Source organism: Equus asinus, chromosome 27 (assembly GCF_041296235.1).
Source record: "Equus asinus isolate D_3611 breed Donkey chromosome 27, EquAss-T2T_v2, whole genome shotgun sequence".
NCBI classification, from domain to species: Eukaryota; Metazoa; Chordata; class Mammalia; order Perissodactyla; family Equidae; genus Equus; species Equus asinus.
This window is the reverse complement of record NC_091816.1, coordinates 14,047,168-14,060,666: the sequence shown is the minus strand read 5'-3', so window position 1 is coordinate 14,060,666 and position 13,499 is coordinate 14,047,168. Positions and strand designations below refer to the sequence as shown.

The 13,499-nt window shown below is 36.6% G+C and overlaps 1 protein-coding gene across 2 annotated transcripts in view; it reads left to right on the top strand.

Moving 5' to 3' along the window:
• TNKS (tankyrase) overlaps positions 1-13,499 on the top strand; it is a 198,735-nt gene that overhangs the window by 173,779 nt on the left and 11,457 nt on the right. For both annotated transcript variants that reach the window (XR_011498859.1, XM_014830978.3), the window contains exons 19-25: positions 889-1,126; positions 1,745-1,827; positions 8,549-8,669; positions 9,511-9,608; positions 11,179-11,253; positions 12,392-12,497; positions 13,089-13,275. Coding sequence is in view for 1 of the 2 variants with exons in the window: in XM_014830978.3 (XP_014686464.2) it covers positions 889-1,126; positions 1,745-1,827; positions 8,549-8,669; positions 9,511-9,608; positions 11,179-11,253; positions 12,392-12,497; positions 13,089-13,275 (908 nt within the window). In the remaining variant the exon portion in view is untranslated. The remainder of the gene's footprint in view (positions 1-888; positions 1,127-1,744; positions 1,828-8,548; positions 8,670-9,510; positions 9,609-11,178; positions 11,254-12,391; positions 12,498-13,088; positions 13,276-13,499) is intronic.

Here is a 13,499-nt window from a genome sequence, read left to right as displayed (position 1 = left end):
ACTTCCTCTGCTTTCAAGGGGCAACCCAGATTCCAGGGAAGGAAAATAAATATGACCACTTGATGGGAGGGGTGGCATACGTGTACACAGAGGAGGGAATTAATGGCTGGCTAGCTTTGGAGGCTGTCTCCCACATCTTCTAACAGCAGTTAATGCCTAACAAACTGGAAAGTTCATGAATAGCTAGCCAAATTAAAGTGCTGCCGCTTTAAAATTGCATCAGATTTTAATTGTACATTCAGTTCTTGAGTGTGCACTGAATAACTGAACAAAAATTATTGTAAGTTGTTTAAGCATAAACAAAACATAGTAAATATGGAAACTCCTAAAGAAGAGACTAAGAATCAACACTCTGAAATGTGCTTTTTTGTTAAATGAAAGATGAAATATTTTATTTTTTAACTCTATTCAAATCTTTATTAGCTTACATATTCTTTAAATGCATATGTAATCAGTATGAACAATCGTATGTACACTTTTCCCTTAGTGTTTAGAAAGTGTTTCCAGGAATCAACATAGCCCACATTCTTTTTTTTCAGTTAACCTTTTTTGTTTGTTTGTTTTGGTGGCAGGAACACCTAAGATGTATTCTCAGCAAGTTTCAAGTATATAATATAGTATTAACTGTAGTCACCAAGCTGTACATTAGATCTTCAAAAGATGAAATATTTCTTAAAAATTGTATAGTTTCTCCAGTTCTACCCACTGAAACTACTGGGACTCTTTGGAGCTGCAGATTAGAGAAGGAAAGAAGACAGAATGATCAAAAACAAATAGGGAATAGGGAGGCATTCATTACAGAAAAAATTCACAAAGCGTTTGGTCCTTAGTGAAAAACTTACCGTTTTAAAATGTACTATTTTGTGTTTTTTGTATTACTATTTTTAGGCTGACGATATCAGAGCTTTGCTGATAGATGCCATGCCCCCAGAGGCCTTACCCACCTGTTTCAAACCTCAGGCTACCGTGGTGAGTGCCTCTCTGATCTCACCAGCATCCACCCCTTCCTGCCTGTCCGCCGCCAGCAGCATCGATAACCTCACTGGCCCTTTAGCAGAACTGGCAGTTGGAGGAGCGTCCAACACAGGGGATGGTGCAGCGGGCACAGAAAGGAAGGAAGGAGAAGGCAAGTATGCCCTGGGAATGCTTATTTGGCTTTTGACTTTTGTTCTTTTACATTAACAGATTCACTTTTTAATATTGGTAATTCTTGAACATCCTGTCTGCAACTTTTCATATCCATAACAGCTTATAAGAAATATGTCTTCATAAAATAAGTTCCTTGATATCTACATTGTTCTTACTTATATATAGTCCAGTACATCTGTTTCCAACCATAGTATGTTACTGAACTACTGAATGAGTCTTATTGCTGAAATATATCAGAAAAAAACTGAAAGATTACATAAGGAGTGAAAACTAAACAATAGCTGATAAATTTGGAGTTTTAAATCCACCATTAAATATTTTACAAAAGAATTAGATTATGCTCTATAATATTAAAATTAATGTAAATACTACTGATTTTATAAAGATAAAAATAAACGCTGCTTTAACTTCTCAAGCAAATTAAAGATTACTTGAAGTGCCTGAATGAAGTTTGTGTATTCTGGATTATTTTATGCTATGTAAATTCATCTGCACAGCCACGGATGTCAGAGAGCCATGGCTTTAAGTGAATACTGGACCTTCCTTTAGCTTGATAAAGTTCTTTCTGAGAAACATTAATATATGTCTGTTTTAGTTGCGGGTCTTGACATGAATATCAGCCAGTTCCTGAAAAGCCTGGGTCTTGAACACCTTCGGGACATCTTTGAAACAGAACAGGTAAGCTCTCTTACATATAGTTGAGAATGTTAAATTAAATATCAAGAGTTACTAATTGCTACTCATTGTTTCTTTTTTGCTTAACTGCTATTTTAAAACTCACAACAAGTTTCTAAAGAAGCCAAGGGAATCCAGTATTGTATACTTCTCCCCAAATTGCCTAACAGATGATGGGAGTGTTTTTTTGTTATATCTTTATAAACAATCTGGCTCTATATGATTTATTACATGTCAGGACTTAGGCCGTGAAACTGCCTCAAAAGAATATTTTCAAAATCTTCCTTCACTGTTGTGTTTCCAAAAGGTATTGACACTTTCTCATCTCATTTTACTACTAATGGGACTAGACTCCACTTAAGGAGTGAGAAATTTTTATATTAACTGTTTAGCAAAATCTTCAAGTTTTTAACTTATTACTTTATGCTTTTATTAACATGATCAGTGTTAAATATTGAATAATAATAATGAGTTTAAATTGATATACATAGAACCTTAGAATGGGAAAGATCTTTCGAGATCATTAAGCCATTTTCCCAGATGTAGGAATCACCCTTTTAACATCCACCGGGGAGGATAACTTGTTACAATGAGGGCCGGTATAATAAAATGCTTGTAATTAAAGTGTGCCCAAACTGCCCCCGTGTATAATCCCTTGATCTCATGTTTACATTTACCCTGTTTTGCACAGAAATCTAATCTCTAGTCTACGTAAGTATTCATCTCGTAGAGCTGCTGTAACAAATTACCACAAACTTGGTGGCTCAAACAACAGAAATTTATTCCCTCCCAGGCCTGGAGGCCTGAAGCTCAGAATCACAGTGTCAGCAGGGCTGCAGTCCCCGCAGAGGCTCTGGGGAGAATCTGTTCCATGCCTCTGCTGGCTTCTAGACCCCTATGGCTTGTGTCCACATCACTCCGGTCTCTGCTTCCATCTTCCCCGTCTGTCTTCTCTTCTGTGTGTCTTTTAGAAGGACATTCGCGTTGAATTTAGGGCCTACCTGTATAGTCCTATGTGATCTCCTCATCTTAAGGTCCTTAATGTAACTACATCTACAGAGATGTCAAGAACAGTTTCCAAGTAAGGTCCTCCACAAGCTCTGGGGGTTAGAACATGGATGTGTCTTTTTGAGGGCCGCCATCCAGCTTACGACAACATAATACAGCCCTTCATGTGATTCTAAGACCATGTCAACTTCTCACAGACTTACCCTTCCAACCACTCACTCCTACAAGGTTTCTCCTCTTTTAGGATAAATTTACCTTCTTTTTCAATTATTCTTTATATAAATACAGTTTCCAAATTCTTTGCTGGCCTCTTTGCCCCATTCTGGCTTCTTTGTAGATATATAGTCAATTTGGAGTTCGTTAAAATCCCCAAGTCTTTTTCATATCAGTTAATACTGGTAAGATTTTCTAATGTCTTCTTTTTTTTTTTTTTTTAGCTAAATTTCTTTATATTATTTATTGTAGTTCACCGTTAATCCTCTTAATGATCAAAACCGTGGATCAGAAATAGCACTGGGCTAAAAGAAGACCTTGATTCTGATTATTTCCTGCTGCTTCTTAGCTTGTGACCTTGGTGAAGACATTTAACCTATCCCTTCCCTTACCTGTAAAATATAAGAATACCTTCAAACGTCCAGGTAGTTAAAGTTGCTGGTCAAACTGTGCTTCTCTGCCAGTTTTCAATTATGCTCTAATGAAGCATTGGATGTGTCTTCTGTCTGGTGGTAAGGACTTCATAGACTGCTATAATCATTTCCTTTCCTTTAAGCTTCAACTACCATTGATTCACCCTCTGGTTTGGAGATTTCTTATGAGAATATCCTAAACACTAGAATCTTTTTGCCTTCTTCCCTGCCTGAAGATATTAAAGCTGTTTTAAATCGTTATCCTCTGCTATAGCCATATTCCAGCCATATCTCTTATTCCCAAATCATATCCACAATAACTGTGAAATTTCACACATCTTTACTTAATAAACCAAAGACCCTAATTCAAACAAATAACTCCAATTGGCTGTTGAAAGTTTTTCAAAGGACTTGAGTTTCTACTCTTTCACACAGTTTGCATCGTAATTTTATTTTCTTTTTTCTTTTTTTACTTTACATATTCTCTTTTTCAGTGACTGATTTCCTGTGGCATGGTTATCTCATTAATTTTAATAGTTTAATGGTTTAGGCTTACAGTTGGTCCTTCTGACAGCTTATCCTGGCTTCATCAGTTTCATTGTTATCTTTTTCACTGCAGTTTTGTTCTGAGTAAATGGTTCCATTGATTTTCTTTTTGCCAGAATAATTTCTATATCCCTTTTTTTGATCATTATGTTGACTATACCATTAATGTATATTACCTAGCACAGTTCCCTTCCTCCAGACAAATGATACTGCCTTTCTTTGTATTGAACTATGTTTGACTGTCTGCTGGCCCAGTCATCGAGCAATCAAATTAATTTTCATTTTGACTGCAAGTGTTACTTGACTAGCCTTCAGTTGTGGAGTAATAAATTCTGTAACCGTTTCCATTACTTAGCCATAGAATTTTCTCCTGTTAACATTCTATATCAGGCTAATAATATGTGATGATGGTCAAGATATTTGTGTAGGCAGGGTTCATGCATTGTATTCATTTAATTCATGCCTATTTAGCTTAAGCCAGAGAGTCATTCTCTTTCCTAAGATACTTTGATACATAATATCTTGTTGTTTCTCTTTGTACTCATGCATACTTCTCTCCCAGTGGAGTTGGAAATATAGTTACTCTGTTTCTGGTCCCAGGAAAACTTCGTTCAGAGCATCAGAGCCTCACATCTTATCTTCACAGTTGTTCTTTCAGAAGTCTCTTAACTAACTTGTCTTGACATATATACTTTACCAAGTTCTATATTAAATAACGTATACTTGTATTCTTTATAGCTAGTTATATACAGTACCAGTGTCACCTTGGCCCTTTATAATGTAGCTTTCTGACTAGCACACTTTTCCATGGGAAAGACCGATTCGATTTACACTGCAGTCCTTGGAACAGAATGCCGTGACTTAGAAGACTCCTTGTGAGCATATGTATGGTCAACCTGTATATTTTCAGGAAAAGTGACCATATAAATTTTTATTTCAAATTCTTAAAGACAAAGGCATGGACTCAAGTAAATTCATTGTGAACATGCTTCTAAAGTTAGTTCTAATAACTGTTACTGAAGCCTGCAACCTTGTAAGCCCAAGTAAAAAAAATACTTTTTTCATTAAAACTCTCATTTTTCTGTCTCCATTCCAGATAAAATGAACAAATCTTAGAAAGAAGAGGCAGTCCTTCTTGAAGTAACCTTCTTGAAGTGACATTTGCTTTATATGCAAGATGATTTAGCTGATACATGGATGGTCGTTATTTTAAAGATTGTAATTCGATTTTACTGTGTGCTAGATATAAATAACTGGTCCGACAAACTTGTAATTTCTTGGATAAAACAAAGTTAAGATTTTTTTTTTAAAAGGAGTCAATGTAAAGATAATTTCCAGAAAAATCTTTTCTAGAAGTATAAAGTAAGCCCTGCATCTTGGAGCAACATGTCTGAAATCCAGATAACCTGCTTTACTTCCAGGTGCTTCATTTCTTTTCTTGATACAATAAACTCATATTTACTCAGCTTCAGAATTTTTGAATAATCTTTCCTTCCATTCCTTTTTACCCCCCTTAACCATTTCTATGTACCAGGCCCTGTATCTCTCCCTTTGAAATTGCTCTCTGATTCGTGTCTTCTACCCCACTCCGTCTTCATCTTGTTCAGTCGCTTTCCCTTCCAAATCTGCCCTTCATATCGCCACCATTCTCCTCCTAAAACACAGCTTTGTATTACTCCGCTGAAAAGGCTTCCTGGGACCTGTCAGATGCTATCTTACCGTGATACGTGGAGCGCCTTAAGATCTGCCCTTTGCCTGTGCTCTGTCCAGCTCTTCTTTTACCCCGTGTGTACGCGATACTCTTACCTTTTTGAACTTCAGTACTTAGTCTCTCAGACGTTCTGTATTCTCTCACTTAAGTTTCCTTTTGCACATGCTGTTCCCTTTCTCTTAAACATCTGCCCCTTCTTCCTCTGCCTGATTGACTCCTGCTTCTTAGCTGAATTACCTTCTTCTAACAACCTTCCTTGACCCCCTTTCTTCCCTCCTAGTCCTCGTTACGGCCTTGACCAAGTTGGTAACCTTCATAAGAGTTCCCGTAGGGATTCCCCCCAAATTTACCAACCTTTACCGTATTTTTTGTTTACTTTTTATCTCCTTGGAAGAGGAAATAGCCTGAACTTTGGTGGTAGTATCCTGCTCATTTCCTGGCCCCACTCTTTTACTACCATTTTGGACCGGTTATTTAACTTTCTGAGCTATAGTGGGTTGTTTTAGAATTAAATGAAGTATTTATTTAGTTCCTTTTTTGGAAATATCTAGTATGTAGAAGATACTCGTTAAACATATTATATATGAAGGAGTGAACAAATGAACATAAACCTAAGTTCCTTAGCTTATCATTTAAGGTTTTCCAGTGGCCACTGCCTGATGAATATGGGGACAAATTGGGCATGTGACTCAAACCAAGTAAATGTTTAGTTATTTTAGTTCTCTAGGCATCCTTTTAAGAAACATAAGCAAGGGAAAGATTCCTATGGCAATACATCTCAGCTCTTCTGTGTACTGTTTTTATGACTTCTCTGAGCCTCAGTTTCATCATAAGGGTGTTAATAGTACTTCGTAGGTCATCATGAGGATTAAATGAGGTATTCATTTTATGATTGGGGATATATAATGAACAAATATATTAAACGTTCTCCATTTCTTCTCTAAAACCTTGTAGGACTACTGTGTTGTGCTGGCCTGGTTTCTGCATCTTCCAGATAAACACTATATGTATCAATTCAGAAAAACTTAAGGATTTTTTGAATTGAAGCTACCATATAGATATGAGATCCTGTTTTTTATGTTAATCTTATTTAAACTGAAGTATAGAATGCTTGGAAGGAAAAACATGGCATATCAATAATGTAGTAAGCCCTGTATACAGTTTCCAAATTATATTAAAATCACATTTGCTAAAAATGTAAGGACTTTTATTATTTTGTGAAATATTCTGTCTCAAAGATATATGTTTCAGAACTGTTGCTTTTTAAAGCTCTGCTGTAAACCACCTTTGAGTGAGTGGAAGTGAATTGCCCATTTTGTGCAATGAAGCAATTATTTCTTAAATGGCTACTTAAAAGCAATATAGTAAATTATTTCCAAAGAACGAGTGATGTATGCTTGTTGCATTGAGAAGATCGGACTTATTATATAATATTTCATTCTGACAATAAAAATCAGCAGAGCAGGGCTGGCTCTGTGACCGAGTGGTTAAGTTCGCGTGCTCCGCTGAGGTGGCCCAGGGTTGGGATCCTGGGCTCGGACATGGCACCACTCGTCAGGCCACGTTGAGGCAGCATCCCACATCCCACAACTAGGACCTGCAACTAAGATATACAGCTGGGGGGGGGGGGGGGTTGGGGAGATAAAGCAGGAAAAAAAAAAAAAGGTTGGCAACAGTTGTTAGCTCAGGTGCCAATCTTAAAAAAAAAAAATCAGCAGAGCTCCAGGCATAATTTGTCAGTCTTTTAAAATGTTCTGTGTAAGTATAAAGGTAGAGAAGCTATGGATAAATAAAAATATCCCATTTGAGTGGAAAAAGGGTGTCTATAAAAGAATTTCTCAGTTTTCCAAGGAAAGAGAAAATCAAAGGCTAGTCTCAGGAAGTAGTATTTGGATTGTCACAGGGCCAGCTTCCTCTGAGCTGGAAAATTGCGTGTTGAGCCCTCAAGAAGTGTGGCCGCCCAAGGTTTCACCTGTGCGTTCAGAACGCTGCCACTGGGTGGCGGTAGAGTCACAGCTTCATTTAGTCAACAAAGGGAATTTAGTGATTTTGAGTCATGGTGGTAGCTAACTAATCATCTCCATCTATAGGGACGAATGACCAACAATTAAAAACCACTATTTTAGACAACAATAGATATGTTAGTTAGGCTTCAGGGATTGTTAATCTGAGAATTTATAAGAAAACTTAAAAACCACCTACTCTCTTTTTCTTCTTCAAAGTAGACTTCTTTATATAGCTTCTATATAAAATGGTCTGTAATCTAACAAAATACTTGTGACATAAATCTCACTGTTTTATAAGGCAGCCTTTCTGTGCTTGAATATTTCTTAGCCCTGGGAAGTTCTTCCTTATCTTTATATAAATCCTGCTTACCTAAAACCGATTACTGCTTTACCACGTTCTGTTTCATTGTGCTAAGCACCTCTCCCTTTCCTTTACCATTCACCTCTACTGCCTGCTGCGCACCGGGATCTGGGATTTCCGCACTTTCAAGCTACTGGTTGCCCTCGTAGATCTTGGGGCAAGCTGAAGGTGGTAGAATTAAATAATTAAAAGGAAATATAGCAATGATCATTTTATATTTCCAGAACATTGTTCATCCCATTTTAATTCTCCATCTACTAAAAGCAAATTAAAGATTATTTCAAGTGAGCAAAAAGCAGATAAGATTATCAAGACAATTTTAAGAAGATTATAAGTTTGTGCATATAAAGGACACAGTAGAATTTTCTTAATTTGAGTGGGTATTCCAGCGTTGAAGACATGGAAGAGTTTTTGTTGTCTGAGGAAGTGTTAAAGATTTAACAATTAATTCGGTGTCATTTTTCAGATTACTCTAGATGTATTGGCTGATATGGGTCATGAAGAGTTGAAAGAAATAGGCATTAATGCATATGGACACCGCCACAAATTAATCAAAGGAGTGGAAAGACTGTTAGGTGGGCAACAAGGTAAGCTATTCAGAGAAAAATAAATTTCAGAAATTAGTGGTACAAGGTAAGTGTCAGGGCTGGCATTTGAACTCAGGCGATCTGACCCCAGAGCTCACACGCTCGATGGGAATAGCACCTCCTGCCTTCCCCATCTCAGTTATTGGTATTGCCCTTCCTCAGTGCTCCAGCTAGAATTTGAGTCATTCTCTCTCTCCTCACACTTTATATCCTAAATATCTCTGTAGTCTATACTTCTGCCCTTTCCCACTTCTGTTTGTTAGAAGTTTCATTAGAAGAAAGCCAGGGGAGAGAAAGGAAACAATTTGAGTTAGTTAGTCTGCAGAGCTAATAAAATTGCAAGAGGGATGTGAAACAAAACCATAGAAGGTTTTTGAGCTTGAGACTTACTTATTTATCTGTATTAAATTAACAAGGATAATGAAATTAACAAGAATTATGTATTTTAAACTTACTGTAAGTGACCATTTCAAGCTATTTCACAGTTTTTAGAGGATAATGCTTCTTTTTAGAGCTGACTACATTGTAATTAGTGTGTTTCTCTTTTGTATCAGACATAGCTTCATGTACATTCACGGTAGAGTTCAATTCAACAAATAATTGTTGAGCCCTGCTGTATGTACAAGAAACTCTGTAAGAACAGATGAAATTGATCCCCAAACACATCTCCATTACTTCTCTTGTCTTTGGATGTACTTGTTTAATATAACCTTATATATTAGGTTCAGATTACAAATAGTTTAGACTTGTTACAAAATGTCAATTATTTATGACAAAGCTTTCCCTAAAATAGAGCCTGAATGGTTTTTTTTTTTAACATGTTGATTGTTCTTTCCCACAGGCACCAATCCTTATTTGACTTTTCACTGTGTTAATCAGGGAACTATTTTGCTGGATCTTGCTCCAGAAGATAAGGAATATCAGTCAGTAGAAGAAGAGGTAATGTACATCAGAATTTTTAGTTATCTTTTCCTGAAATCTGTGCTTCAACCTATTTTTCCAAGAGAGATAAGCTTGTCTCACACTGACTCATGGTCACTTGCCTATCTGTTATTCTGTCCCTTAGCCATGCGGTGGAATATTCCCAAAATTAAAATAGGTCTGTGGGTTAGAACTATGCCACGTTACTCTTACATCATAAAGCTCAGGTTTCCAATGGGTAGGCCAGATCTGTCTTTCTATTCTGGAGACTTTCTTGAAACTCATGTAACCCTATTACAACTATTTTCTTACATCGTTAAAATGCTACCTAAGAATGATATGAAGTGAGAACCTCGCCTCTTCGATAGCAAATATCTTCTCATCTTTATTTTTATTCAAAGTTATAAAATGTGATTATAAAATAATATGCCTAATTTCAGGTATGCCTATGAAATCTGCCTCATTAGTGGTTGTCACCTTTCATTTGTCCAGTCACATTATTTGAAAGCACCAGAGTAAGGGTACTTGTATGAACCTCCTGGTGGACGGATGCCTTAGAGATTCCCTCTCTACTGATGGTGTATGCCTCACATCTTATGCGTAAGAAACAAAGTGCATAATGGCATCAGCATAATAAATAAGCTGGCTAACCTAATTCCATTATTTTGCAGAGAAGGGCATCCCTACATTTTTGTTGTTTGTTTTCTGCTTTTGACTTAGTGCTCATATTCTTCCCATTCCAGGAACCAAGCCCCGTTACCTAAGAGTAGTATTTCAGCTCGTACTTAGCCAGTCTATCAAGAAAGCATCTTGTCTTCTAGCGTCTTATTGCCTAGTCATTCTCCTGATAGTAAATTTTGATAATAGTGTCAAAAATGTGGTGAATAACTTCACAAATGGAGCGGTGAGATAATTAACTCTTTGAGTCACTTTTGTGAGAAACTTAGGTCTTTAAAACATTTTACTTTTCCATAATAATTCTTTTTAATTTGAAGAGTGGAAGAAGGATGAGTAGTGTTCTGAAGAAAGTTATTCTACTTATCTACACGTTTTATTTAACTTCCCCTGATCTGTGCAGTTATACTTTGAGATCCCAAATTAAAGAGATGATAGGTATATTTCACCTAGGGAACAAAAGTTTTTGGTTTTTAAAAATCCTTTATGCTTATTTTTAACAGTTGTTCAATGGGGTATTCATTGAACGTGGAGAGTTTGACTTAATCAGAGTGTTGCTTCTCATTCTCAGTACCATAAAACAGTAATGTGGATGACTTTAGTGAAATATTTTATTTATATGTTTCCCTACTGTATTTGCAGAAAAATCTTTCAAAGCTTCTAGTAGAAAATAAAAAGAAAATGCAGAAGTTTAATGTTTATGTCTGTGACTATTTTCTCACTAGAAATACTTATTCATTAAACATGTTGATCAATTTATAGTGAACTCCTATTTATTTATAAGTGCTGAGTCTTAGACTCATTAGTGAAACAATATGATAGAATTGAAATGTTGAGAATAACGGAAGGAATGTCTTTAGAATTATACACTGGCATATATTCCCAAAGTTAATTATTTTATTTTATTCCATAGATGCAAAGTACAATTCGAGAACACAGAGATGGTGGTAATGCTGGCGGCATCTTCAACAGATATAATGTCATTCGAGTAAGTTTTTAAAATTTTAGGGTGAAAATTGGATTACAGGGCTTGCCTGAAAACCAAATACAGACAATGAAAACTTTTTGTTAAAAGTCATATTTTCAAACTGTTGAAGATAATCAGTCACCTGTTACCCTGCAGTCAGTGTCATCCTCCTCCCTCCAATATAATCTAACCCCTCAAGACCATTCTTCCCTAGAAATAGAGACACCCAGGAGACACGAGCGTGACAAAAAGAAGGCTGGATCAGCTGGTACTGGTGATTCAAATATGTTAATGCGACTCCCAGCTCATCCACAAATGTAGATGATAGCCGACAGTAATTTTTGTTATCACCATTTTAAAGTAGCATTACAGGTCTGGATTTCCAATCTAATTGAGGCAGTAATTATATCAGAATGTATACATCTCTTAATCTTAGTATCTTAATTTATAATATGGGATAGTTGACTGCTATATGCTTTTTTCCAAGGGGTATCATGAAGATGAATAAAATCTGTTGAGAACTGGTTTAACCCTTTGGGTTAATAGACCTGTGAAAGTCACACCAGTGTGCATCAGAACTACCTGGGAGGGGCCGGCCCTGTGGCCAAGTGGTTAAGTTCTCGCGCTCTGCTGCAGCGGAGCAGGCTTTCTCTGGTTCGGATCCTGGACGCGGACGTGACACCACTTGTGAGGCCACGTTGAGGTGGCATCCCACCTGCCACAACTGGAAGGACCTGCAACTAAGATATACAACTATGTACTGGGGGGATTTGGGGAGATATAGCAGGAAAAAAAAAATTACCTGAGAAGTTGAAAAAGATAGATTTATGGACCCTTATATCCTAAAATTCAATGAGTCTGGGGAGGAGTCAAGGAATAGCCTTTTTTCTTTAACTCCTCAGGTGATTTTGAGGTGTAGCCAGGGTCTAGTGCAGAATAACAAAGAAAAACCATAACTGAAAATTAGGTCCCTGAAAGCCAGAGTATTAACTGAATTACACTGACCTGGCAACTTTATCATTTTTACATAATGTTTTAAGCAAACAAAACAAAAAACAAAAGTTGAAACTTCCTAAAGGAAAACATACTTTTCATTTTAAATCAAACTGCCAATTAATATATATTTCAGTAATTTGCTTCTTTCTTCCTCATCTTAAAGATTCAAAAAGTTGTCAACAAGAAGTTAAGGGAGCGGTTCTGTCACAGACAAAAGGAAGTATCTGAGGAGAATCATAACCATCACAATGAGCGCATGCTATTTCATGGTGAGTGTCATGACAGTAATTATAGATATCTCTGAGCTTTTGCAAATTCCAATAAAGTGGAAAGCTGTATTAGTGTTGTGTTAAAAATGATTTGTTTTGATTTTTTTTTTAATTACATCCTGGTACCAACTTTCTACTGCATTACATGTTAGTACTGGCTTTCCAAGGCATGTACAATGAAAATGATTCATCCAGAATAGTTTCGGAATGTAAATTGCAAGTTGAACCATCTAGATAGTGCACTATTTCTATTGTAATTTAGCATAATTGTTTTAGTTTATCGGATTATCTATTTTGCTTAAAGTAGGATTGAGTGAAATAATCTGTATTTTCAAAGCCACATTGTACTTTGCTATCTAAAATCTCATGCTATCTGCAGAATCTCTTTAACATCCTTGCTTGGTAAACCCAGTGGGTTCCTGAAAAGATTCTATTACATGATAATAATCTATATGTAATAGACCATCTTACAAATAAACTTTTCGTGTATGCATTATTAATAAGTTAATCTGTCAAGTGCAAATAGTGTGCAGGTAATTGAGATTCTAGGAAGGGGTTCAAAAGCAAATCTTTCTATCTTTCTGTTTTTAGGTTCTCCTTTCATTAATGCCATTATTCATAAAGGGTTTGATGAGCGACATGCTTACATAGGAGGAATGTTTGGTGCTGGGATTTATTTTGCTGAAAACTCCTCTAAAAGCAACCAGTATGTTTATGGAATTGGAGGAGGAACAGGCTGCCCCACGCACAAAGATCGGTCGTGTTATATATGTCACAGGTGAGCATCTTGCCTTTCATGTAATGGTTGCTGTCCTCAGGTCATGACCCAAATTAGTTTCTCAGGCTCTACAGAAGCCACAGGTTATCCTCAGTCCTACTCTTAAAGAATCAGACAGGTTTGGAAGTTGGGTAGGAATAGCTTATCAGCCTCTGCCCTAATAGGAGCAGTGACAGCAGAGCTGATACCAGTGGTTGTAAAAACCTGACATATGTCAACTAGTC